The 26,466-nt window shown below is 36.8% G+C and overlaps 1 protein-coding gene across 1 annotated transcript; it reads left to right on the top strand.

The window, feature by feature from the left end:
• Positions 1-1,992: 1,992 nt before the first annotated feature.
• On the top strand, positions 1,993-26,225 carry LOC145774486 (alpha-catulin-like). Its single transcript, XM_082585743.1, has 20 exons — positions 1,993-2,121; positions 10,103-10,183; positions 11,003-11,114; positions 11,842-11,957; positions 12,644-12,910; positions 13,290-13,409; positions 14,629-14,718; positions 15,280-15,476; positions 16,050-16,125; positions 16,376-16,489; positions 17,176-17,286; positions 20,718-20,771; positions 21,039-21,092; positions 21,251-21,424; positions 21,542-21,643; positions 22,317-22,490; positions 22,821-22,973; positions 23,561-23,707; positions 24,217-24,435; positions 25,048-26,225. The coding sequence occupies exons 1-20, from the start codon at positions 1,993-1,995 to the stop codon at positions 25,198-25,200; spliced, it is 2,643 nt and encodes an 880-aa protein (XP_082441869.1). The 3' UTR covers positions 25,201-26,225.
• The last annotated feature ends 241 nt before the right edge of the window (positions 26,226-26,466 follow it).

Below are 26,466 nucleotides of genomic sequence, written 5' to 3'. Positions count from 1 at the left end.
TACAATTCCCAATAGCACTGACTGAATATCAACGCGACGCTTGCGGCCTGAGCACATGTTTCAATGTATCAAATAAATCTTCAAATCATCACATTCACCAATCATAGGCATTGACAATTTAGATTATTTTATGAAAAAATAAACTTTAAATCAAGTTCTATCACAGATTTGGTTACTTTTAATGATGTTTTAGGGCCACTGGACACACAACGACACCTACAATCAAAAAAGTTTGTAATAGCAACCAGCGTTAAAATTATAAATATGAAAGTGGGCTACCACTTTTCATACAACAACGTATCTTCTTCATAAAGTCTGTTGTTGGAGTACAGTAAAGAACACAGCTGGGAAACGTCAAAGGGTATTGAAATTGTTCAACAACAATCCAAAACGAAAAAACTTGGTCAATATGAAACCCGGCACTCATGCAAATCACTGAATCAACATCTAAATATAATGCAACGGAATTGAGGGAACAGGTTGAAATCTACATAGACAATTTTTATTGGCACTTGTTGTCTATGTATTTGCAAAGTGATAGCCTATTGAGATTTTTGGTTCATTGCCTTCGTATGTCTAAATTCTATGAAATCTGAGACAAGACTTCTAACGTCAAATCCGCTTTTAATTCCATTCTATACACAACATGAATTGCTGTATATCTAGATTTCGAGTATTAAACTCTCTTCAGTACAGCTTGAATAGCGAATGAATAAACACTACAATGAACCAGTATGTATAATGCGAAAACAACAGGTAGGCAACAATGACGAAACAAATGCTTCATCATCATTGTCTACCTGGCAGGAGATTTGACAGTAGCGAAACGGTTTAAGCGAACAACAGATAAAGGCCAACGGATAAAGCTACACGTTGAGAAAACTGCGTAAACAATAATATCAAAGTGGAACAGTATCACACTAGTTTAACGTCTTTTCGGACGAGCGGTTAAGCTCGACTGGGTCTCGGCCCAACTAAGTCGTCAGGGACTAGGAAGCGTATCTGTCGAAAGCGAAACCTTGAAACAAGCGAATTTGAGGAAAAACAATATGAGTTACTACCGTTGACCCCTTAGAGAACAGGTGGTAGTGACGAACGCCAACACCTTAAGCGTGGTCTATGTCCATCGTACGTTCAATGCCACCGTCAGGATCAGGACAAAACGCAAAACCAACGGAAGGAGGGCAAGTCCCACCAACAATAGGAACGAGATGCCGGAGCCTAATAGTAGCAGAGTCCACCCAAATCTGATCATACACTCCTTGCAAGGCTGCAAATTGGGCGAAGTCTCCAAGAGAGAAACCTAGAAAACCTCCGGAAGGTGCCGAGGCCACATAACCATCACTCAAGGTCGTGAAGCTTGAGGAGGCGAATGTCCTCGGCGTGGAGAATCTCCAAGTTTGCGTGTTCAAAGTCGACGAAGATTGTTTTGCCTTCTTATTCTTCTTGCTCTTCTTAGCCATTTAGTAAAAGCGGTTTGAGCTGTCTTGTCAGTACCTCTTCAGACAGGGAATCCAGACGGGTTGCAGAGATCGTAAATCAGTTTAGGACCAATCGTAGGACGCTCAGGAGCTCTCTGCGTGTCTTCACTTAACATACGGGGCACAGCACTCAGCACTTTATGCTGGCTAATACAGCTGGATAAGCTGCTAAAAAAGGGTTCGCCTTCGTATGTCTAAATTCTATGAAAAAACAAAAAAACACAACCTGAGTGCAATTTATTTGTTGAAACTTGAATCGACTTTGATTTGAAAATGAGATTCTTGTAAGGCCGTTCTCGCAAATGACACACTTCACGTACTTGGTAACAATTGCGTTTGCTTACTCAAAACTATATTTGTCTTTGAGATATGAAAACCTTTTAGGCAAATAATGGCATGAGACTATATCCAGCGATTAAATAGCTATCTAGCACAGTATTTGCCTTCCTATCAATCAATTTTATACTTTGTTTATTTAAAGAAAAGATTCAAGTCAATAGTAGAAAAGATGATGTATCATCTTTCAAGCAATAGGACTGGAAGTAATTTGTTTGAGAACACCAAGAAGGACATAAATAAAGAATTGGAAACTATCCAAACTAAAACAATCCAAGCAAAAGTTCAACCACTGTTGACGCAGGTGATTCTTTTAGTGTTGTACATTACTTATCCTGTATATCACTGTATATAGGCTATAGGCTACTTCGTGGATAGGAAACTGGTTTCAGATAAATCGTGATGTCTTCTTGCGGAAGGTAGTGTCTATAATCAATTCACTATAACATGTTTCTGATTACTGTAGCTAATTACAGCTGTAGTGTGATGCATGGGCTCTATCCAAGGGGGGGGTGAGGGGGGTGATCACCCCCCCACTAGTTGGAGTGGGGGGGTGATCAATGCAAAATCACCCCCCCACTCATTTGGCTTTGAAAAGGTTTTGTGATATTTTATTGATCAAATTTTGAAAAATATATTTTCGCTGTTAACACATTTTGAATTTTTTATCAATATGAATATACATTTCATTTCAATATGATTTTTTGGTTCGGCAACCCTGAACTACGAGCCAGGCGTTTAGGTAGACTCTTTAACATAGGACAGTTTTCCGTGCGAATCAGCTGATTTCAGTCATGTGACTCAGCACGTGATATTCCGATCTTCTCCGATCTTCTCGATCCGATCTTCTCCAAAGATTTTTGATACAAAAAAAATTAAGTGAATGTATCGCCACAGCAGCGTGGCCTAATGGGTTAGGGTTAGGGAAAGGGAATAGCCATTTCGATTGCGTGGGTTCGATTCCCACCCTCTGCTAATGTTCGTTTTTCTTCTGAAACTGAACTGAGTGCAAGAAGGATCTTAAAGACTGCAATCAATTGAGTTTATTAGGTTACAATCATAATGGCGTGAGTCACATGACTGCAAACAGCTGATTCACGAGGAAACCTGTCCTACGTTAAATTGCCTACCAGGCGTTTACGGTAGGCACTTTTACATCACCCACTTGTCGAAGAGTGCCTGCTTTTCAATGTGAAATTGCTTTGTGTTTTAGTCACAATTTTCCTTATAAACTCCATTGATTGCAGTCATTAAGATCCTTCTTGCACTCAGTTCAGTTGCAGAAGAAAAAATAGTATTAGCAGAGGGTGGGAATCGAACCCACAAAATCGAAATTACTACTCCTCTGCCCTAACCATTAGGCAACGGTGGTTGTGGTGAAGCATTCAGTTAAATTTCTTTGTATCAAAAATTTTCAATCAGAATATCACGTGTCGAGTCACATGACTGAAATCAGCTGAATCGCGAATGAACATGTCACGCATGATTGCGTACCTTTTCGACTAGTCGGTAATGTTAAAGTGCCTACTGGCGTTTACACTGTGTTTTAACTTAGTTTGCTTGGTAGCCACTTTAACAAGAAAAAATTCTGCCACTGCAAATGACTAGAATGACACCGCCAACCAATCAGAACATGTTATAAAAGGCTACCGTTCAATTGTGACCTTTCTCGCACTTAGCCAGAGAGTTAATCTTTGTTTTGAACTTTATTTGGTAATTACAGAAGAAAAAAGAGCAATAGCAGTTGTGGGAATCGAACCCACGCCAATGAAATGACTACTTTCTAACCCTAACCCCTAAAAAGCCAACCAGCTGCCAACTTAGTTAGCAGCAGTGGCCGAGTGGTTAGCGCGTTGGGCTCGCAGTCGAGAGCCTGCATGTTCGACTCAGGGTTGAGAAAAACCCGGGTTTTTTTGGGTTTTATTGTTTTTTTTAAAAAAGATGAAAAAAAAGGTAGATTCATGCTTATTTCACCTCAAAACTACTTTTTACGAATGAAGTGCCTTTCACTCACAGTACATGCTTGCATAACTCAATAAAATAATGCACTAAGGTTGTTGTTGCTTGAATGTTGCATCATCCATTAATTTCAAGATCAAGTTGGATGTTGCATATCCACTGATTTCTATACCAAGTTGATGCTACCGTGGTAGAAATCACATTATTGCATCATTTGCTTTAGATTTGAAGGCAAGGAGCATTTATGCCATCATGTTTAAATATTTTTTATCATTTATATATACATACTATATATAGTAATGGATGAGCAATTGAACGATTGCGTGGCCAATGGCCATTTAGGCAAATGCTCTGAAACAGCCAAGCGTTAGAATCCAGAATCTGCGGTCCACGACATTAAGGTGCGAACAAAACGGCGCAGAGGCAAAACGGCGCAGACAAAACGGCGCCAAAGTCAACGTAACCAGCTCAGAACCTTTTCCTCATTTTGTTAACATTTTTTGGTCAATTCCTCTTTGTCATGAGTTGCCAAGGGTGGTGGGGGGGGGGGACTTGTATACCAGCTCCAAAAATCCTTATTCACACATAAACTTTCGTTATGGTTGCAGAGTATTATCGTTCTATAAATTGAACTTGTTGCGTTGACTTTGGCGCCGTTATGTCTGCGCCGTTTTGTTCGCGCCTTAATGTCCTACTTCGCAGAATCTGTAATTGGTAAATAGCCTCCTAAATTGCATTTCACATCATATATACAGACTACAGTAGAGTAGTACTTTCAGCAGTTTAACTATAAGGCCTTCTTGCATAAATGAGTTTTAGTGTAGTATACACAAAGGGGCATTACTTGATTTCTGTGTACTGTACAATATCCACTGCGTTTTCAGTTTATTCTTGGAAATTTACTTCACAATCACATCCTTAAGTCCTAATTTAAAGTTTGTTTTAAGTGCCTTGTAGTGTTTTTGTTCATTTTTTCAATTTTCTAATAAAAACTGGACAAATATGATGCTCTGGGTTTTTTTATGGGTTTTTTTAAGTGGATTTTTTTGAAAAAACCCACCCGGGTTTTTTTGGGTCGGGTAAAATACCGACAACCCTGGTTCGACTCCACCCCCCCGCACTTGCTGTTGTTTCTCTGGGCAAGAAACTTCACTATGAGTATAATTGCTTGTACTCAGTGATCGATTTCGAGTAATGGGTAGTACCAAATTTAAGTCATAAGTAGAGTAGACAACCGGAAACAGACATTGCCTCGGCTGCAGCGTGGGTCAGGTGTACGTCGGAAGGCGTACACCGATGCATAGCGCTCAAGTCCGCTTTCTCGCAATGCAGGGTAAAAATATGAAAAACAAATAAACAAACAGCTGATAGAAAATCCAGCACTTGATTTGCTTTGTATCATCTTCTTTTCGCCCTTTTTCACGTCACGGAAAACGTAGTTTATGATTGGTTCGAGTTTTCATTTGCAGTGCCAGAATAATTTCTTGTTAAGTGACTACCAGTTTGCTTACCCAAAAATGCCCTTTCCGAAACATACTTTGTGAAACTACTTGGAAACCCTATGCTTCGATCAGAAAGAAGCTGATGCTGCAATGGGGGGTCTGGGGGGCTGCGCCCCCCAGAAGTTGAAATGACTATGACGATTTTAGCCCATTGTCCAAAAATCACCCCCCCCGAATTCTAAAAGTGGATAGAGCCCCTGGTGTGATGGCTCAATTGGTTTTAATTTTTGAAGACGAGCAAATTAAACAAAAGTTTGCAGCGTACATTGCTACTTTCTCTCCAGTAGGCTAATTTATAAAACTTGTTGATATTGAGAAAGAAAAAAAATTTCCATTTAAATTTAGAAACAACTTTTCTGCGTGTTTATCTCAGTGTTTTTATATTGTGAAACTCTTTGGAAAATTACGGTGCAACAAGACAAACTCTCATTCGAACCTCTATTTGGAAAGGAAAACAAAATTGCTATCTGAAACCTTGGTTGTCGTATGATATTAAACCTCAAACTAAATCAAAATTATTGATTTGAAAACAGGTAAACAAAATGCTACGTAAATAAAATGTAGGCAAAACAACCCCCAAAATACCATCTACAGCAGGGGTCACCAACCTTTTTTGCATGCGGGCCACTTTGGCACTTAGGAGAGCTGTGGCGGGCCGCACTAACAAAATTTTAGGTAGGTTGACTCTTATGCTAGAAAAGAACGCATTTCGTACCCAGTATCCAGCGTTATAATACATATTGTTAATAGGCTATTTATCTTAGAATACCGCAGCAACAAAATTAGTCAAACAACGCTACTACCAGGCCAAGCTCCTTTAACAACTCTTTTGACTTCTTTAACATTGCCTAATAAACGAGGCCACTTGTTTTGCCCACTAATAGCCAGGCGAGCGGTTTCATCAGAATATTCATCGCCAAGCAAGAGTGGTGTTGTCACTTCGCTTCACAAAAGATATCTTGCCATTGACAGTTTCAGTAAACATAGAAATGTTTAACACATGGCAATACAGGCAACAATAGTGACCTGCAAACATATCAGCGAAAAATAGGCTCCAATAACAGGGAGAAAGAAACCAGGCACCATAAAACAAACGCTTGTGGAAATCACCGAAAAAACGTTTCTATCGTAACTCATGAGCAGTGTTCCCTCTAAAAAAGCGATGAGTTGGTTTTTCATCCTTTTTGTGAGAGTCTATAAAACCGTCTTTCCTTGATTATTAAACAAATGTCATTTGCGGTGCTTATCAGCATGGCAAGAATTGTTGATTAACAACATTTTGCAGTTCTAAGCTAAATATTTTCATAATACCAGAAAAAGTCTTTAAATTTATATATAATATTATTTCAATTTATTATAAATTGAGTTGGCACACCGACCTATTTTGCCAACAAAAACTTTCATAAAGGAACACTGCTCGTGAAACCCAATAACGGTAAAACGCACACTAGTGTTTACAGGACGTTTACAAACTTAAAATAAGCGACCCTATGCTCACAGACATTTTCGAAATTCGAAAACAAACGTTTAAAGCAACCAATGGAACAGTGTGGCTGGACATCGCATTGGAATAACTTTAAACGACCCTGCCTAGAACTACAATTTGATTGGTCGGTCGGTGGAATCGTATGCAAAGCGAAAATATGCTTCCCGGAAAGTATTTTTTGCCTCATGCTGTTTAACTCTTCAAGAGAAGTATTTTTGGTTATACTTGTGCTCTGATACCTTCCGCGGGCCGCTCATAATAAGCGTGGCGGGCCGCATGCGGCCCGCGGGCCGCCAGTTGGTGACCCCTGATCTACAGTATCAATCATAGAAAAAAAAAAGAAAAATAATAACCTGCTGTGTGAAGCGACATTGGCCTTGAGGCGACTATTACGTGAGAATCTCGATATTATTGCATTTGTTTCAAAATTTCAAGATAGCTTTGTTAGATTATTTTCAATTTCAGCACTAGTCTTAGTTGCACCAGCAAAATGAAACGCGTGTTTTTTTAAGCGGTATTGTCAATGTAGGCCTACATCGGTTGCACCAGATGTTGGCATTTGCACGGTTTTAACAAAAGTATTCCCTTGGAAGTTGAATTCCATTAAAAAATCTTAATCGTAAATTGGATTACGACATCTTAATTAGCACCACCGCTCCCATCTGTTAAGAATGAAAAGTCGAAATTAAAATTAAACAAAGATGTCTTATTATTTTGTACAAGTCAAATAAAACTGGATTTGTTTTTTTGCTAAGAAAACAAAATTTAATTAATTTTGTTCTCCGTAAACACATTCATTTTTTTTTAAAACTGTACTTTTTTTAAAGCAACTGTCTATTTCTTGTTAGAACTTCAGATTTGCTGAGCGTCAACAATGCCTGTTTTGTTTTGTTACAATGTTGTGCTAAAAAAATCGCCAAGTGGCACAAAGTAGCATCGTGGCTAAAGCTGCAGTCGTACTAGGAACTCCTAGAATGGCTGCATGACACCAGCGAACATATCGATTGCTACTGTGAGGAGATTGGATATTGAAGGAGCATCGACTGTGATGAAATAATAGAGATTGCCATTCTAGTAAGTAACTTAACCTTTTAGGTGGAGACCGGATGGCGCAAACGAGATATGCGAGCTATCTCGTACAATGAAATAGCTTTTCAATTACCGGTTTGTTGGCTCAATATCGACCGCGTCATCGACTCGTGTACTTCACAGCAAACTTCTCCACCCACATCGGTGTTACCCTCAATTGCAGTCCTACATTATTGCAACACAAACGTTTTCTAAGCTTCAATTCAGTTGGTGTTTGCTTGTGACCATCACAATGGAAACAATACACGTCGACATAGCAGAGGCATAAAAAAGCTTTAAAGCGACAAAACACGAACGTCAAGGCCACAATGTCAGAATAACTCAAAAATGAAATTTATTCCTGCTGTCAAGCAGGATTTTTTAAGTTATTGTGTTAGTTATAGTTAATATCGATTAGAAGAGTTACAGTAAAAAGTAGGCGTAACATTGGAATAGCTAAAATGTGGTTTTGCAGAAGAATGCTCCGAATTTCTCATAGGCTTACAAATCATATCGCAAATGTACACGTTCAGAACTGTGTGCATCAAGATACGGAACTATTCAACAGCATAACTCAAAAGCAACTCAAATCCCTCGGTTAAATCACCGGAAAAGAAGGATGCGAGAATCTCTCTCTAAGCGGTCGCCTGCTTGGAGACGTGCCAGTGGCAGACAACAAATAACAATCAAAATAAACTTTTTGTCCAAACAAAACAAAACGAAACTAAACAAAGTCCGAAAAAACAAATTTGTGTTGCAAGGTCTTTAAAATTATTTTGCTTTGAACAATCACAATGACAAGTACCATAACTTTCAAAACTTCTGACCCCATGACGTATGCGAGTCACTTTAAAATGTTTCGTGCTTAGCTTTCATCGGACGAGCGAGGAATGGACGTTTCAACTTCAAAACAAAACTAAAAGAAATTATTCACTAAGATATTTAAATTAAAACAATAAAGACAATTAAGTTTTGCTAACAAAAATAAATGTAATAAATTAACTTTCGCTTTTAGCAGCATGATGGTCGTTTATTTCACAAGTGTAGATTCAAACGACCTGTGTTAGCCTTATGCTGTGTGTTGGGTGTGGTGGTAGCGGTTTGCACTAGCTTTCGGAACACAGATCCCTTGTCTTGTGAAATGACGAGCCACTTATGAAAAAAAAAAGAATATTTGAAGTTGTTTTCTTTCAAACAGCTTTTAGTGAAAACGCGAAGCTACAAATCAAATCTACTGTATATCGGCTATTGCTCTAAAGTCTAAACTTTCAAAATGTACGCCATGGTTTACGTGAACTGCCAATGCACACTAGAACAAGGTGAAAATACTGTACTTTCAAACAGTGAGGCTACCGTTAATACAGTACTAAAGTTTTCCAAATTGTTTGTAGTTTTCCAAATAAACATCACCGGGCTATACAAGAAACTAAAACGACTCGAAATTTCTTCTAAGCTCAGAATGAAATGTTATCAACTCATGTTTACGTCACCTTTCGTCTATGTCACCTCATTTTTACGTCGCATTACGTAACTAATACAAGCAATCAGCCGAGTTTTTGACAACAACATGAAGCGAAGATTATGTTTGCATGGTTATAAATTAAACAAACTAAAAAAAAAATGGAATAGGTCTTACTTGAATTGCTTAAGAGGATGACATCGATTCTGTCTTCATTAAAGACAGTTGAGAGCATCATTCGCTAAAAGCTGATAAAAGCATTTTTCTAAAAACTGAGTAACAATTGATTTTCTTGCTTTGTCACGTGACTATTTTATCTCCTTTGCGTAATGACGTCAAACGCAACGCTGCCCGAAACTTTGATAACTTTTGATTAAAATAAAACTTTGCATACTGCGAATTAAATTACATGCTCTTTAGGATCTGACATCAAAACAACACTCTGTCAACCTGTTTGGCGGACTGTATCTTTTCTTGCATTCTCTGTAAGAAAGCAATATAACAACTTTTATTGGCCAGTTCAGAATCCCCAGGTCTCATTTCGCAAAAAGAAGTTATTCTGCAGGCAGGCCATGAGGCTGTGGCTTTGCAGAAGAAAAAAATGAATATAACCCACACTCTGAGTTGAGTTTTTCTCTATATTTGTAGATTGCTTCAATTGGAAATATAGTGGTTCAACAACAAATAAAGACATTACTTTAATGTCAATTTGAAGATATTTTGCAACAAAAAACGAGACTAAAACTCTTCATGCTTTAGATTATTTGAACTACTGCCGCCACTCAACACCCACCCCAAACTGTTTTTTCAGATAATTGGATTGTTGCATCACAAATGCTGCACGACCAATTTTCCTCCAGCTATAAACGTCTCTACCGATCACAGTATTCACGTGAGTATGATAAAAATGCTTTCCTAACAAATTGGTCGGACACGAAAGTTTTAATCAGATATCACAGGTTTCCATTTTGAATGTGGTCGATGTGGTTGAGAGTTTTCTTCAAAAGTTATTTTGTGCTTTTCTGAATCTTGTTTCATTTTGTTTCTTTCGTTTTCTTCATCGTGTGTCACATCAACTTCAAAAACTATATCAACTTCAAAACCATACCAACATATAGTAAAAGTTTAGACCAAGTCATATCAATAGGATATTGAAATGTTACGTTAGTTAACAACATCAAAATACTCACCCGTAACTCCTTGAATTGCCTTCCCTGAACCAGGCATGGAGGGCCTCGGATGAATTCTTCATCGTGTGTCACACGGCCGTAACCCAGAGCATCACGCAAGCTCTTGCTCTATCGTTGATCTCGACTAAATCCTGTGCAGAGCATCTTCCTTTAGGAAAGGGCATTCGAGTAGATGTTGCATCGTTTGCTCCTGTCCACATTTACAACTTGTGCTTTCCAAGGAATACCCCCAGTGTCGCATCAACGTCTTACATCTTCCAATACCAGTTCTTAATTAATTTTTATTTTTTATTGTTATTTTTTATTTTGCTATTACGGATATGTTTGCAAACACTGAATCAATGTAAACACGATACTTCGTTTGGCTGAGTACTAGAGTTGAACAAAAAATTTGCTTGCATTTAAACTGAGTTATTTGCATAATGGCTACAATTATACTCATTTGTGTTTTACAAGAACTTTGGAAATTTCATTCTACAAATCGATTCTGTGAAATCAAAATTCCATAAATTTAATTTCAGGTGGTGTCGGGAGTTGTTTCACAAACTGTGCAGGCAGGCAGAGCGATTGCTGTAAAGAACACGAGAGTAAAGAAAGATCTAGAAGCGGCCTGCCAAGAAGCCATATCTGCAGGTGTGTTTGCAAATTTTATCAAAAGAAAATTATAATTGTTAAGTCACGAACACAGCTTTTGAGACAAAGCAAGTTGAAGTTTTTCCATGTTGCTAAATCTTTTTTTATGCAAACACCAGCGCGTGTTATTAGCAAAATTTAGTTCTTTTTAAATCAAATTTTGCGCAGGGACATATTATGTTAACCATCATACAGTACAACCTATTTGTGATGATAACTCAATTATCACAAAATGTGACTTAAATAGTTCAAACTCAGGTCTTTAATCGTTTTCCAGTTCAATTTTTGCTCGGCCAAAGAGAAAAATCGTTAAACTACAATAAAACAAATTAACACAACCTCGAAAATACCTTTTAGAAAATTGCGCTTGTAAATACAAGAAAAATGGTGTTGAAAAACTGAACAATAAGTGCACAAAAAGTTCAGCAATAGTTATTATTCATCCGAAAGCATCTATGACATCATAAATCTCATTATAAAATCACTGACAGAGATAGCTTCTTGATCTTTGTTAGATAATAATGAGTCGATATAGTTTCAGAACAACAAAGAAATGACTAACATGAGATCATTAAAATTTTATATTAATTTGAATGACGAAGCAAAGCTTTGGAATTATTGAATGCTGAAAATACTGAAAACGTGAGGCACTTTTTGACCAGTCGTTATGAAATATTTAGTGCTTGTATTGGAGGATCTGTGACTTGTTTGTGTTATGCGCACACAGGAGAATCTTTGTGTCGTTTGCTGACGCAACAGTCAAACCAAGGATTGAGCTCCAGTAGCAGTCAAACAGGAACTGACAGTGGGGTAGAAGATATTGACGATGAATCTGGTAGCGAGGTAAATCGCTTACGACCTTTAAACTTTTCACGTTCTTTTAACTACTTTGTTTTAAAATGATGTCACATTGAAATTATCAATACCATATACGTGCATATGCACAACCTCTGATTTCGTTTATTATATAATTTTACAATGAAAAAGAATAACCTCAAGCTTTGTGAAAAGTTAAAAAAAATGTAAGTTTGGTAAAGAGCCCTGCAACGTCATCATTTTGATTATTGTTTTTTACATCCTTCAATTTGACAGGATTTATGATTTATGACATTTATGACAGATTATTGACAGGATACTAATATGCAAATGAATGCACTCTTCCAGATTAGCCCAACAACACAAACATGATAGAATCACATGTTCTTCAATTGACGTTGTTTTGCAAGTTGTGCGGTAGTTCTAAAACATTGGTTTCACGTTGATATTGGGCAAATAAAGGCCTTCTGATGATTCCCAGTAAGAGTGAAACAGGGTGTATAGATTATTAAAAAATGCTAACTGAATTTGATTTAATTTGCTCTGCTTGGCTTTTTTTCGTGGCATCGAGCACTTTTTGTAGTATTAATAACATTTATTGCTGAAAATTACAAGGATGTTCGTAGATTATCACTTTTATTTTTGTTATTCATCGTCTGTCCTGTGCAGTACCTAAACCTTTCGTTCATTTAATTCTCAGTGTTTTGTTTTAGATTTTACAAGCTTTATCACACAATGAAGAAAGATTAAACCTCCACCAATGGCTTCTTAACGACCTACAAGACACAAGAAGTCACTTTGATCATCCAATTAACCTATTGAGAACTGATGACCTCAGTTCAACCACGTCATACTCTGATGACGACATCAAGCTATCAGAGTTAGCATCTGCTTGTCTGGCAGTGTTAAAGAGCGTGATCAGAGTGCTTGCTTTAGTAGACCAGTTGGAAGTATTGGAGATCAGAGAGTCAACGGAAGCAGTGAGTTTTTAAAGCAGCACATTTTTTCTAAATCATTTTACGAATACTCAAGGTGTTACCCATGTTCGGTATCACTGGTGACTCTAAATCTTCTTCTAAACATCGTATTATAGTGAATTGCAAAAACAGCAATGCATTTTGTGGGAAATTATCTATCTTTGACATTCGAAAGAAACATTTCTCTTAAGATAAGCTGAATACCACATGCTTATTTACGTTGTTTAGCCAAACTACGTTACTACTGGCAATTTGTTGTTGGCATTTTTTGAACATTTTAAAAGCATACAATTTTTTACGCTCAAGATTTAAAGTCTCATGCATGTACAACGTCGCCATCATTTTTCATTTTTGGTCTGTGACGTCGCTTTAATTTTTTCAGGTTCAAAACAGTCTTGGTCATATGAAGAAAAGTGTTGACTTTCATAGGTTTATGGAGGAATTTTCTACGTTTGGAAACAGAATCATACACCTTGCTGAGCTTACTGGGCGGAGGCAGCAGGTTGGATTATAAAACACATACAGACGATTTACATCCAATATAGTTACTACTTTCTAAAATCTCTACAACCTGTTTCACTCTAAAAGGAAGATCATCATAAAGTCCTTATTTTAATACAACGATTTATTTACAGACCATTTATAGTTTTAATGGCTCTGAAACGGAAAAACAATTTTGTAGGTAAAGCAAGTAAATAATAAATTTATTAAATTATTTTACCATTTGAAATTTGTAGAAAGCGTATAGCGCCTACAAAATCTATAGCATAATAATTATAATACATACATTTATATATTTCTCTGTGCACGCATATATATTTACTATACTCTCTAAATAATCTTTAACAGTCTGCTCTACACTTTGTGGCGTCCTGCTTACTCATCAAGGTTGAGACATTGTTACATCGTGAAGCATCGGTGAAACTTTAATTTGCTCATTTTGGGGTAGTAGTCGCTATATACAGTATATGCATTGCTCTGTTTGCTTTTTTGCCAATGAGCACTGTTTTTATTATATTGCACAGTTGATTTAAAAATAATACTTGGCATCAAAGGTCTCAAACTCAAATTGATCTGATGACCAAATGAACACTTGTGAATTAACCAAACGGCCTCAATACACAATAAAACGTCAATAGACAAAATAACACAGTTAAAACCCAATAAAAAGGGTTGTAAGAACATACCAAGAACGTTCACGAGCAAAGATAGTAAGCTAAGAATAAAGAGATAAAAAACGCTGTATGAACGCAAACGAAGCAACGGACCTGAAGAGTAAAAGTCTTGCAACCCACTTTCAAAAGCGCGGAAAAAAAAAACAAAGAACTGACTTCAGCAAATAGCCAAAAACCAAAGTTGTTATTGCGATAACAACACAATAAGTGAATAGGCAATGTGATTGTGCTGTAACAAAACGAATTTTTTGCACGTAATAGAATGGCGCCGCAGTATTGCTAAAAAGTCGTGTGAAGTTTGATAGGTAATTTCAGATTTTTTGAACAATTTTAGAGTGCTTTTTACATGAATTTCTAAATTTATAGAAAACATATGTAGGCCTACTGTGATTGTCAAATATTTCAAAGTTTTTAAAAATGCATCACGGGCCGCACCAAAAGTCCTTGTGGGCTACGTGTTTGAGACTCTTCTTTTATATCATACTTTCACTACATACGTATTTGATGTGTATGTTTCAATTGCATATTAATCCATGTACTGCTTAGGATCTTATTAGAGGCGTTGATAAAGCTCACATTTTGTCATCAAGATCGACCCTAGAGAAAGGAGCATCTCTGTGCCTTGCTACTTCAAAGGTAAACACTTCCAATTTTTTTTTTAATTTACCTTTCAATCTATTCTATGGACAAATATAATTAAAACATTTCCCTTTATTTTAGAAAGTTAAGTAGAAAAAATTCAAAACGTAAGTTTGATTTTCAAAATGTTAGCTCGGGAAAAGCTCAGTGTTTACATCAAAAAAATATTTCAAAACTTAGGTTTGGTTTTGAATCTTTATCTTCGGACTGACAAAGCCTTGATAGGTAATTTCTGGTAGCTTCGCATACTTGTAGAGGCTCTTGACACAGGGCCGGTTACCGAGATTGGCAAAGTGAAGTTTCCGATTGTTGAAGTGTTGTTGCCAGGGAATTATTCCATTCATTGGGTGCCGCTGAAAAGAGAGCAGTCCTGAAAATGCGTTGCTCAAGCGCACACCTCGAGAGTCGAACCAGCACCATGTGATCTTGAGTCGGGAGCGTAGCCACTGAGCTAACCTTCATCTTTTTAAGATCTTACGGCTAGTTATTATGTTGTATACAACATGTGATTGCGAAATAGCGTCAACAACTATCTCTTTCCTATTTATTCATGCTTAGCTTTGCTTTCAACACTCCTCGTCTTGTCTTGCTCGGAAATGTCGGGATCATTGCTTTGAACGAATGCGTTTTGCCCTCAAGCTGATAACAGATGTTATGCAAACATCCGTGGGGTGTCGCCAAACTAATCTTCCATCCATCTATCTTGTTCCTCAACATTCCAATGACATCATTGGATTGGAAACATCACTTGTGAAGTAATAGACTAATGAAACGTAAAACTAATTCAATAAAAGTCAAATAAGTTAAATATTTTGAGAAAGAAGAGTAAAGCACATATTCAACCTTTTGTTATAAAACTCGTGGCTTAGTGGTTAGTGTGTCCGCCTCTGAATCGGCAGGCATGGGTTCGATACCCTGTCTGGTCATACCAAATGGTAATGAATCTTATTCCTGCTTGGCACTAAGTAACGGAATAGATTTAGGCAATAATGTACTCAGTTGCGCCTCTATACAGCTGCATTGACACTGACTGCTTTGTAGAGCAATGCATTCTGCGACGGATACATCATCGCTATATAAAATCAAGCATTATTATTATAAAAGTTATTCTGTTCCACTGTTACAATTCAATATTATTTTTATTAAATAATTGGAATAATACTTTTTCAGTCATAATTGTTTCATTTGTCAACATACATATCGAACATTGTACTGTAGTACCACACGGTAATTGTTTACCTGAAAAAATGGTTGTAAGTTTTATTTTAGTACTTACTTAACGCCAAGTGAGTCTTCACAACTCTAACCAACACATTTGCTCTTTTCAGATGTACATTGAACGAATCAAACTGCAATCTTTTACAAGAAAATATTACTCTTTTCAAGCTACTGGATTTTCTCAAAGTAAATTTCTTTGTGTTTTATTTCTAAGTTATTTTTATGATTTTCTAGGAACTTACAAGACCAAATCATCAAGAAAATCAACTCCGCTGAAGCGGACCACGTTTAATCGGACCAGTTTGGCTTTGTCCCGATGTGGCCCGATATAGCTGAGTTGACTGTATTAACAAATTAAAATCTTATCAATTAAGTTAAACAAGACAATTCTTTGCTGTGCTAATAGCACCCAAGTAACAAAACTTGTATTTGCAAGGAACACAAAACAAGTCGAAAGCCATATGACAATTATGACGCAATGCAGGATGATGTCATCAATAAAGCAACTTCTCATTTGCGCGCTCACTCAGAAGAAAAACAATTGAACGAGGTAAAATCAAAGACAGCCAAATCCATCATTTTTACATTGATTTAACGTCTGCAAACGTTGAGTCAATGTAAACATGTCGCATTTTGTTGTCTTTTGCAGTAGCCTATTATTGTTCAATAATGACGTATGGTACATTGGCGTGTTGTAACTAGTAATGTCGCAGGTTACGTTCAAACTTGCCTACCCCTTGTCTCAGTTTCAACTAATCCGTTGGTCAGAATTTATTAATGCTTTGTGACGTAAATAGTAAAAAGTAGACACACCACATCTTTAGTTTTGTTTTTAGTTGAAAAAAATGTGCAATGAAAACTTTGCACCAGTTTAGTGCCATTCGCATATTGGAATGCTGCATTCCTGAGCATACCGAGGAAAAATAAAGTTTATGGTGATGTAAAATCATCGGCTGTTTGGTCTTTTTATTCAAACAAAACATGTTGTACAAAAGAATAAATTTTACTTGATTGGTATTACAAAACATAAAAATACTTTCTTTTATTATTAACCTAATTGTCGCAATAATCTCGCTGCAATTGTTTGTCAGTTGTAGGCTACACCGAACAATGCATCAGAATCGTTGGCTTTAATGTAATCATCAAATTTTCTCTCTGAGTTTAAATTGGTTCAAAATCAGGCATATTGGTAAAATACAAACTAGTTATCGTATTAACATTAATGCTTCTTTTCAGATATTTGACCACTTGAAGATATTCACCAATAATCCTTATATCAGTTATGAAGACCAGATTCGCATAAAAAGAGCTCATTGTGCATTAGAGAACAGCGTGCAATCGTTAGCGGTGAGTAATGAAAAGAATCAGAAAATACATCAGTGATTCTCAAGCGTTTTTAGACCTCCTCCAAAAATTCACTTATTTTTTATTAAAACGCGACTCACTTTTAATTTTTTTACGGTTTTGACTCCCTACAATATTCTTTTAACCAAAGTCTGGGTTTCGAATTCACACTTTCTTCTACCGAATTGGTTCAAAACCACAACTAGACTACGAATTCTGAGTGAGTGATATCGCTTCCTTCGTAGCAAATAAGATGCAACGAAGGAGGCAAAAACACCGAAAGAGGCGATTAGACTGGCAATAGCGCATTTACAAAAACTTGTTACATACTTGTACATATGAAATGAAGTAAGACTGGAGATTTTGTTTTTATTTCTAACGTCTTAGTTTTATTTGGAGGAAAAAAAGGTTTTCAGTATTTGCCTTATTGTTATATGAACAAAACGATAAATTTTGATTGTACCGGGCCAAATTGTCTCTAAATATTAAAACATGTTGAAAATAACCAAATTCATCCATCTCATTGAAGAAACACTATTTACTATTATTATTCGATTGTTTTAACTTATGTGTAATAAATTTGTTTGTAACTTTATTTTTGGTACTTGCTGGGGGCAATAATACTGTATAAGTTTCTTCTGATGATCCTATTAAAGTGAAACAGGCTGTTGAGGTTTTTAGTGCACTAGTAACTAATATTGATGTAATTTAAGTTATAGATTTCTGTAAAGGGGCAACAGTACGTAAAGTTTGAAAACCATTGATATACACCATCAGCTTGCTAACCGCTGTGCAGCAAACTATTTTGCTTTATTCAATGCAACAAGATATAATTTTAGAGCAACAAAACACTCTATTTGATGAACTCTCATCCGGTAGAAACCAATTTAGAGAGTGCCTAATAATAGCTGGCATTCAAAAATTAGGGGAATGTTGGTTCAGGGTGACAATGGAATATATCGTAAATTAATCACAACATTGGAAAAAGTTCTGCTGCTATAGCACGGAAGAGCTCAACATGGAACAAAAGATTTTGTTATCGTATTCAACTTTCTATAACATCTGCATCTATGAACACAAGTTTTGAAATAGATTTTGTGTTTTAGCACTTGGTCTAGTTGTGGCTGTAGACTAGGGTGTACCATTTTTCAAAAAGTTTTTAGAAATTAGTGCGGCTATGTATCACGGGTTTCCACTTTTGTTAAAAAGTATTTTGGTGGAGTTTCAGAATTTTCCCGCCAAAACTGTGGTTCTGCCGCCATTTTGAAAAAATTGCGGCCGGATGAGATATCATGAAGATCTACAGCCTTAAACTGGCGCAATGTGATCATGTAATATGTCGATTACAGGGTTTTTGGGGTCACAGAACACGAATCTGAAGTCAAAAACGCTCTACGTCAACAATTTTGCAAAGTGAATTTTGACATATTGATGTGACCACACTGTTTTGGACTGCAGATTTACATGAAAAGAGCATCTTATTGTCATTTTAACCTTAACCAAAAGGTTCGAAAAACAGAAGTAAACTCTCCCAACTGGGTAAATGCCTTAATTCTACACGACGAAGATCTTCATTAGCTACAGTGACTCGAAGAGTAGCTAGTGATCCTACCCAAGTTACAAGATTCAGATCAGTTATGCCACTGAATGAGACGGCCGATGAAGCATACCCGTCATTGGCACAAACACTAAAAAGAAAGTACTTCCTCATTGGGAACACTAGCACAGACTAGGTGTTTCTAAGCTTCCTAAAAGCTCTGACGTTCTAGCTAGGCTGTTGTTCCTCAGAGACGAAAGTCACAGAACGATCAACCAATCCATCGTGATAGCAAGGGAGGAAATTCGCCAGGTATGGAAACATCATTTTGGCGTGGGTTTGGTATTTAGTAAGAAGAACGAGAAACAATCTGGTACAGAGAAGGAATCGTGTAAGGTTATTGTTAAAATGCGGATATAGACCGGCATCTGAGGAGTTTGTATGAAACTTGTTATCAACTAGAACTTGATTCTAGGCGTGAGAGGAATAAAAGTGATTTATTTAAAAAACGTTAGCGTGATATAGAAGAAAAGCTCAAGGATGCTCTGAATATATCTAAGACTACTTCGCAGTCAATTCTCATGCATTCTGGTATCATTGACTGGAAGACAGATCTGGAACATCTGAAAAATCAGCTCCAGCGAGATCAATTAGGTTGCGCATTGTGCACAGATGCTCTGCAGAAGAGATGGGACTTAGCTAGAGAAAAACTACACGTGCAGCTGGTGAAAGGAAATAGAAAGAGGATGTTGCTGACCTTAAAACAGTGAAGTTGGAGTAGGCTACAGATGAAGAAATATAAAGCGACAACTGGAAAACTCCTGAAAGGAAGAGAAAGAAAATGAATATTATGTTGCCTACAGCTTTAACATCTGATCGACTTGGATTGAGCTATCGGCAAAGAACAATGTTCGTGGCTGCTGTGGCTCGAGCGTCCGGCATACAAGTCTGATATTAATATCTCAGCCACAATAGCTCATACTGGCTAATAAGACTAGGTCCTCTCACTCCCAAAATATCAGAGATGAGTTCCAGGCCCCTGATTTGGAAATATTTCACTGAGACGGTAAGATTCTGAAAATGAGAGGATATGTTTCATCAGAACGTCAGAAACTAAACAAATTCACTTTGAACGTAAGGGTGGTCAACGATATTGCGGAACGCGGGATTAAGCTATTCACTGATTCTATTGACAGGTGTTCGGACGAGAGCCACCGGCAAGCTCTCTTGCTTGTTGTGCAAAGGCACAGAGAACAGTTTTCAGATTACAAAATGCTACGTTAGCCAAACTCAATTGTCAAAGAAATTCGTCAAGAATTTAGTGAATTGGGTGTTTGCTTAACTCTGGTATTGTGTTGATGATAATAAAGGAATAGCATGCAGAAGAAACAGGGATGGATCATGTCTGAGAGTGATTAACTCAAATTGTTTGTAAATGAATCGTGTTGTCATTTCAAAAGTTTGACAATAGTTCAGGATTATTCATTCTGGCGTGAGGTATTCTTGATCAGGTTGTGTCCATGTCTGTAAAATTTCACCATTAATTTCAAGGGGTAAAACTTCACTTTGCAAAATTGTTCTCGTAGAGCGTTTTTGATTTCAGATTCGTGTTCTTTGACCCCAAAAACCCTGTAATCGACATATTACATGATCACATTGCGCCAGTTTAAGGCTGTAGATCTTCATGATATCTCATCTGGCCGCCATTTTTTTCAAAATGGCGGCAGAACCACAGTTTTGGCGGGAAAATTCTGAAACTCCACCAAAATACTTTTTAACAAAAGTGGAAACCCGTGATACATAGCCGCACTAATTTTTAAAAACTTTTTGAAAAATGGTACACCCTACTGTAGACCAATATTACTGTATGTTCTTCATGATTTTTTTCTTCCTTCAGACTTATAATAGAGATGTGTCACTTGGAGCTGATGTCAGAGTGTCAGGAGACATGGTAAGCTGTCACTGCCACAGTTTTATCTTTTCGTTTCGGAAGCTTTTCATCGTAAACAATCCATTGAATATTATTTAAATTTTTTTTAGTGCAGTAAAATCTAACCGAACTGAAACCCAAATTATGTCATTTTGTCCGATTACCTACTTCTTATTATTTCTGTGAGATTTTTCACTAATATTACACACAGGATGCAAGTTTGTGGATACTTATTCGCATATACATTTAAAAATCTGCCTTAGTGAAATTGTTTTATACTTTTCTTAGGTTTTTGAAAAATTTATTTTGATTATGGATGAGGTTACAGCATTGGAAGACATGGTAAGTCATCATTCAGAACGTAACACTTAAAAATTGACTACTTTTACTAAAAATGCAATAAGAGCAGATCGCGTACCCATTAGTTTTGTGAGCACGGCTGGTTAAGAACTCCTACTTTAAATAAATTCGACTTGAAGACTCTTATTTTGTAAATTTAGATACGGGTGGCAGTGATATCTCAACTGCATGAGCTAGCAATGATTCTGACAAAGACCCATTCGACTAAAAATGAAGTCAAATTGATATTAAGAAACTTATCCAACGACGATCTATGCCGAAACAATGAGAATTGTAAACGAACCTTGAAAATATTTAGAGACTTGTCTACACGGGTAAGTGGATCGGTATTGAAAAAAAATGTTAGGCAAGAAACAAGTAAAAAGATCTAGGCCTATAAGAAGATAATCTTTCATCACTGGTATATTTTATTGTTTTTCTCTCAAACGTAGGCACACACAGCATGCCGCTTGGCCAGAGAGTGCTTTTCTGACGCGAGTCTGATTGTGACCACTGATCACATCATTGGGTTTGTTAATGATCTCACAGAACAGGTAAGACTGACGAACATAAATTAAACATCATTTATTGCACTATAATGTACATGGAGCTGTCATTTTGTTGCCACTACACCAGCCATGATACAAAGAACGTAGGGTAGACAACCTGCTCTGAAATGGGATATAACACACATCAGTGAAGACGAGAGGAAGCAAATTCGTGATAGGCCACATTTGAAACATGGAGGAACAGTTTGTTCGTGGAAAGATTTGTTGACATGTGTACCGACACAAAACTATTAGTTTTAAACTTACCAAGTGATGCACATGATGCAAAACGTAAAAAGCGATGGATTCGCAAATTTAGTAAGTAATGATGTATTTGTAATCTTTATAAAATATGTAAACGATTGATTGTAGATTGTAGAAGTATTTATCTTCGGATTTCGAAGGCCTCTTTGTTAGCCTAATCATGTATGTTTCGTGTTACTTGTAGAAACTGTGACCCACTGACGCATGCCCGTTAGCAAGATTTAAAGAGTGAAGTTTTTTTTATGTTGAAGTGTTGTTGTATGTTAATCCGTCCATTAACCAGATGTTGCTGAATAAAGACCTGTCCAGAATCTAAACCAGCACTGTTTGGTCTTGATATTTTTTGTTTATAAATTCGGTCGCTTATCCGCCTGAGATGAACGATATCAAGGCGAATATCTTGCACACCGTTCAGGTATCGACGTCTGTTCATATTGCTCAATCGTTGAGAGGCAGTAAGCTGGCTTTCGAAAATCTGCAACTATTTGCAACACATTGGCAAAATACCTTAATAGCAGACCTGGAATTTTTGGTGTCTGCTCTCACAAAGTCTACTAGCACCTCAAGTGGACAAGATCTTCCAGACAAAGTGAGATTGTAGTTTCATCTTTTGTGTACTGATTCAGCTTGAGTTGAAAGTTACTTCTATTTACAAAAAACATGTCTGCTAGCAGTGCCACTACAATGGTTCATAGTTTACTTTGACAAAATAAATAAAAACATTGTAAACTTGTAAGCGGCCCTCGTAAAGTTCCAAAATTGTTCAGTTTATTTCATTGTTGTTTTGCTTGTGTTATGCTTACTTTGTGGATCTGCACATCACCACGTACGTTATAGTTAGGCTATTTTTTTCTTTCATAAGATATTTATTTTAACTTGCCGTCGTTTGCAATCAATGAGAATTTGCCTCATGTTCCAGGTGGGGTTCCAAAGCATAAAAGAACATACAGCCGTTGTCCGACTTGGCCTTGAGATCAAACTGCTCTCTGGACAATGTAAAAGCGAATACGAGCATTGGAGCCGGGCCCAAACGGATCTTCATACGAACCCCTTGCTTGTCACTGTAAGAAAGGTACTTCTCGTCAGCTTGGTCTTATGTTACTTGGTTGGATATTTGCGAATTGCTCACGATGTCGATCTAAATCTTAATCAGGCTTTTTCACATTTAAGTGCTTCATTTTGCTACTTGGAAGAGAATTATTTGCAATGAGTTACTTCCGCTCCAGTAGGCTATTAACACAATACAGCGATTACTTTACTTTTGCATCTTTTTTATTGTAAATTAAGAAAACCTAACTTTATAAATTTACAGTAGGCTTGCAAATGAAGATAATAATCTTTTGCTTAAAGTGCTTGACCCGAGCACTATTTTGTTGAGCTAATATTTTATTTATATTATTTATATGCAATAAATTATACACTACAGTAGACCACAAACCTACGTTTGCCTATTGCTTAACTCAATGCTACTGAATGTGCAGCGTGAATTAAGTCATTTTCATCAAAGTAACAATAAGAGGTTGTTTCACATTGAAGAGGAATCTTTTTTTTATTGATTATTGTTGCGTTTTTTAATGATTCAATATTTTTTTAATTAGCTAGAAAACTACAAAAAGCAAAATCACTGAAAAAAAAACGTATTGCATTTTGTACTGACAGGTATTCGAATATTCTTTGAACGTATTCAATTTCACCAAAGGAAAACCACCTCTTCTGACTACAGCTGATCTATTTACTTGCATAGCGGATATCAACAGCCATGCGGATGAATATGCTCAACACTCGAGGACCTTTGTCAACGACCCGGTACGGATTTTGATACTTCAAGTCGGTTTGAGACAATTACAGGTTCATGGTTCAATAAAAAGCTTATAAATTGCTACCAATTTTGATAATAGACGTAGTTTTGACACAGATCTCATTACCCTTCTGCAACACATCTCCAAACTACACCAATAACTCTCTATGATCTTAGCTCATACTATAATCAACTTCTTTGGCTCTGCAAATAGTGTTCTCCTCTCAATGCTGCATCACTCCTTTGTCTTAGAAGTTTCTTTTTTGTTCCATCATGTGTCAACGTTTGTTGTGCAAACTCTATAATCTCTGTCATAAAACAAGGAATTTTTTACAAATGATGCATGCATGGACGTACCTTCTCTTTTATCTGTTACACAAGTGATAATAACTATAAAGTACAGTATATGCTACATTTGGATTCCTGAGTTATATGCGCTCATTCTTACAAAATGCTTCACTGTAAAATTTTATTTTATTTGCCGTATGATTTTACGTAAATTTTTGACATTCTTCAGAGTGAACTTGTCCTGGTTTCCGGAAAACTGCTTTCGTCCGTCTGTTCTAGTCAGTCACAAATTATTTCCGCTTGCGGATGCCTCAGAACTTCCTTACGGATATGTGTTCGCGGAAAAGCGGCTGTCATCCGTAAAGTGTTAACGTCACTGCAAAAGCTGAAAACCGTCCTAAGTCTTGTTGTAAAACTAACGATTTCACTTCATTCGGTTTGGCTTGAGGTAATTTTAGACCTAAACTTACGCTAAAAGATTTATTTATTGTTATTTGTTTTTTTTTAAATCGCATTTTATTCAGGCTAGGATAGTCAATGTAGCACGAGAAAAAAACAACAAAAGAAAGCACAATACTAATATCAAAATTGATAAATTAGCTTACTTTAAAGAATGGTTATAATTTAGAAAATAAGATTTGAACAGCAGGCTCAAGGCATAGGCCAAAAATTGGTCAAATTATTAAAAGCAAATATTTAATTATTGACATCCTATATGCTGGAGTTGACCGACAACAAGTAAAAAAAATAATCACAGTTTATAAGCCCAAGCATAATTGTCAACTGTCGCATCAAACACTGCATCATAGCGGAATTGTGCTTCGTATTTGAGTTACGTTGTTCATAAGGTTCCTAACTTGTTGTACTTACTTTGGAGCTTAATACTATATAATTGTCTACAAATGGGTATTTCCAGATAGCAAAGTCAGTCATTTTGACATAGATTTAACGTCTAAAACAAGTGATTCTTCAAACATACTGTAAGTGTATAGTATAATAGCAGATGTAAGCTATTTGGTGGCCTCTCTAAAGCATTTTACTAATCATACTTCTTTTCCAGAAAACTTTACTTCCCAAAACATCTGTAATCACTGGGTCTTTATGTAACACCACCCAACTACGCCATCACGCCGTGACGTCACAGGCCATGACGAAAGCCGTTCCAGAATCTTCAGTGAGCCGAGTTTGGAAGTCAAGTCAAGAAAGAACGTGACACTTGCAATTGGAATGCAATCTCTTCCGATTTGTACCAAGTAGCTGACTTTTAGCAGCACAAAGTGTTCAACCGATCATATGAGTAAAATGGGTTATTTTAGGCGGGGAAAAGTAAAAATAAAACGTTTCAAGTATCTAGGTTTTGAGTGGGAACAACGACACTTCATTCAAAGTTCAAGTGATGGGAAACCTGATTTAAGACAAGGTGTGCAAAGTGACAAGGTGGTTGGCATATGACTTGTAGTTTGAACACATTGTATTGTAAAGAACGCACATAAACTGTATTGTGAAAAACAATGCCATCAAAGCTACTCACATAAAGTAATATCGTCAAACGACAAGACAAATAAAAAACAACAGAAGTTGTGATGAACAAAATAAATTGTAAACAGTACATTTTTATGATGTCACATATCTGGAGCTTTTGATCTTCTGCGTTCTTCCACGTTAGAGCTTCTGTGGCCGAGAGTATATCCTTTAGGCCTACCACCCAGGTACACGATGTTACCGCGCTACACTAGAAGGCTACTGGAGAGCAGTCAATCTTTGATTTTATTATCCAAGACGCGCAGACCTTCCGCTTGGTTGGGTGATAAGGTGCAACCGTTGATGATGTAATTGTGAATGCAGAGCAGAGTAACACTTGTGAATGCAGAGCAGAGTAACATCATTCTGCATCATTTTGAGTGTCTCAGCTACACAAAGCATTAAATAGAATGCTTGGCATAGCAGCATTGGACAGAGGTATGCTAGCCTGGTTTTTTGTTATTTACCTAATCTTTGAAAAATTGTCTCATACGAAAAAGCGACATATTATCTATTTTTTGTCAAGAATGTTTAATAAACAATATCAAAAGTTTAATTTGTTCTTTTTTATGGCTTCCCTGCACAGCCAATTGCGTAATTCATAAATATAAAGTTTTTGCAACAATTTTTGTTTATTGGTTCATCATTCGAATTTGCGAGGCGTGCTGCGGGCTACTCCCATGAGTGCAAATGAGAAATTGATGAAATGCTGCTAGGTAGCCTAATAGACGGAACAAATCTTGTTTTCGTCACGAAAAGTTGCACTTTTACCCTGTTTTTAAATGTTTGCTAACTCCATGTTGCATAATATAGTGAATACGTCGGTTATTCCATCACCAAACAAATTCAAACAGATCAACATCTGAAAGATGATCACCTTTCCTGCTTCGCGTCTCCTCCCAGAAGACCGCTTTTTTTGATACAGAGGTTAACACGACCGGGTACAGTTTTAATCCGA

The sequence above is a fragment of the Aplidium turbinatum genome, chromosome 7, assembly GCF_918807975.1.
Source record: "Aplidium turbinatum chromosome 7, kaAplTurb1.1, whole genome shotgun sequence".
In the NCBI taxonomy this organism is placed as follows: Eukaryota; Metazoa; Chordata; class Ascidiacea; order Aplousobranchia; family Polyclinidae; genus Aplidium; species Aplidium turbinatum.
This window is presented reverse-complemented; position numbering and strand designations above follow the sequence as displayed.

Bases quoted from the DNA above. Each gene is read 5' to 3' on its own strand.
- LOC145774486 (XM_082585743.1), top strand. From the start codon at position 1,993: ATGTATCATCTTTCAAGCAATAGGACTGGAAGTAATTTGTTTGAGAAC. The intron at 11,958-12,643 runs GTAAATCGCTTA...GTTTTGTTTTAG, and splicing joins ACGATGAATCTGGTAGCGAG to ATTTTACAAGCTTTATCACA. The intron at 21,093-21,250 runs GTAAGTCATCAT...TTGTAAATTTAG, and splicing joins TTACAGCATTGGAAGACATG to ATACGGGTGGCAGTGATATC.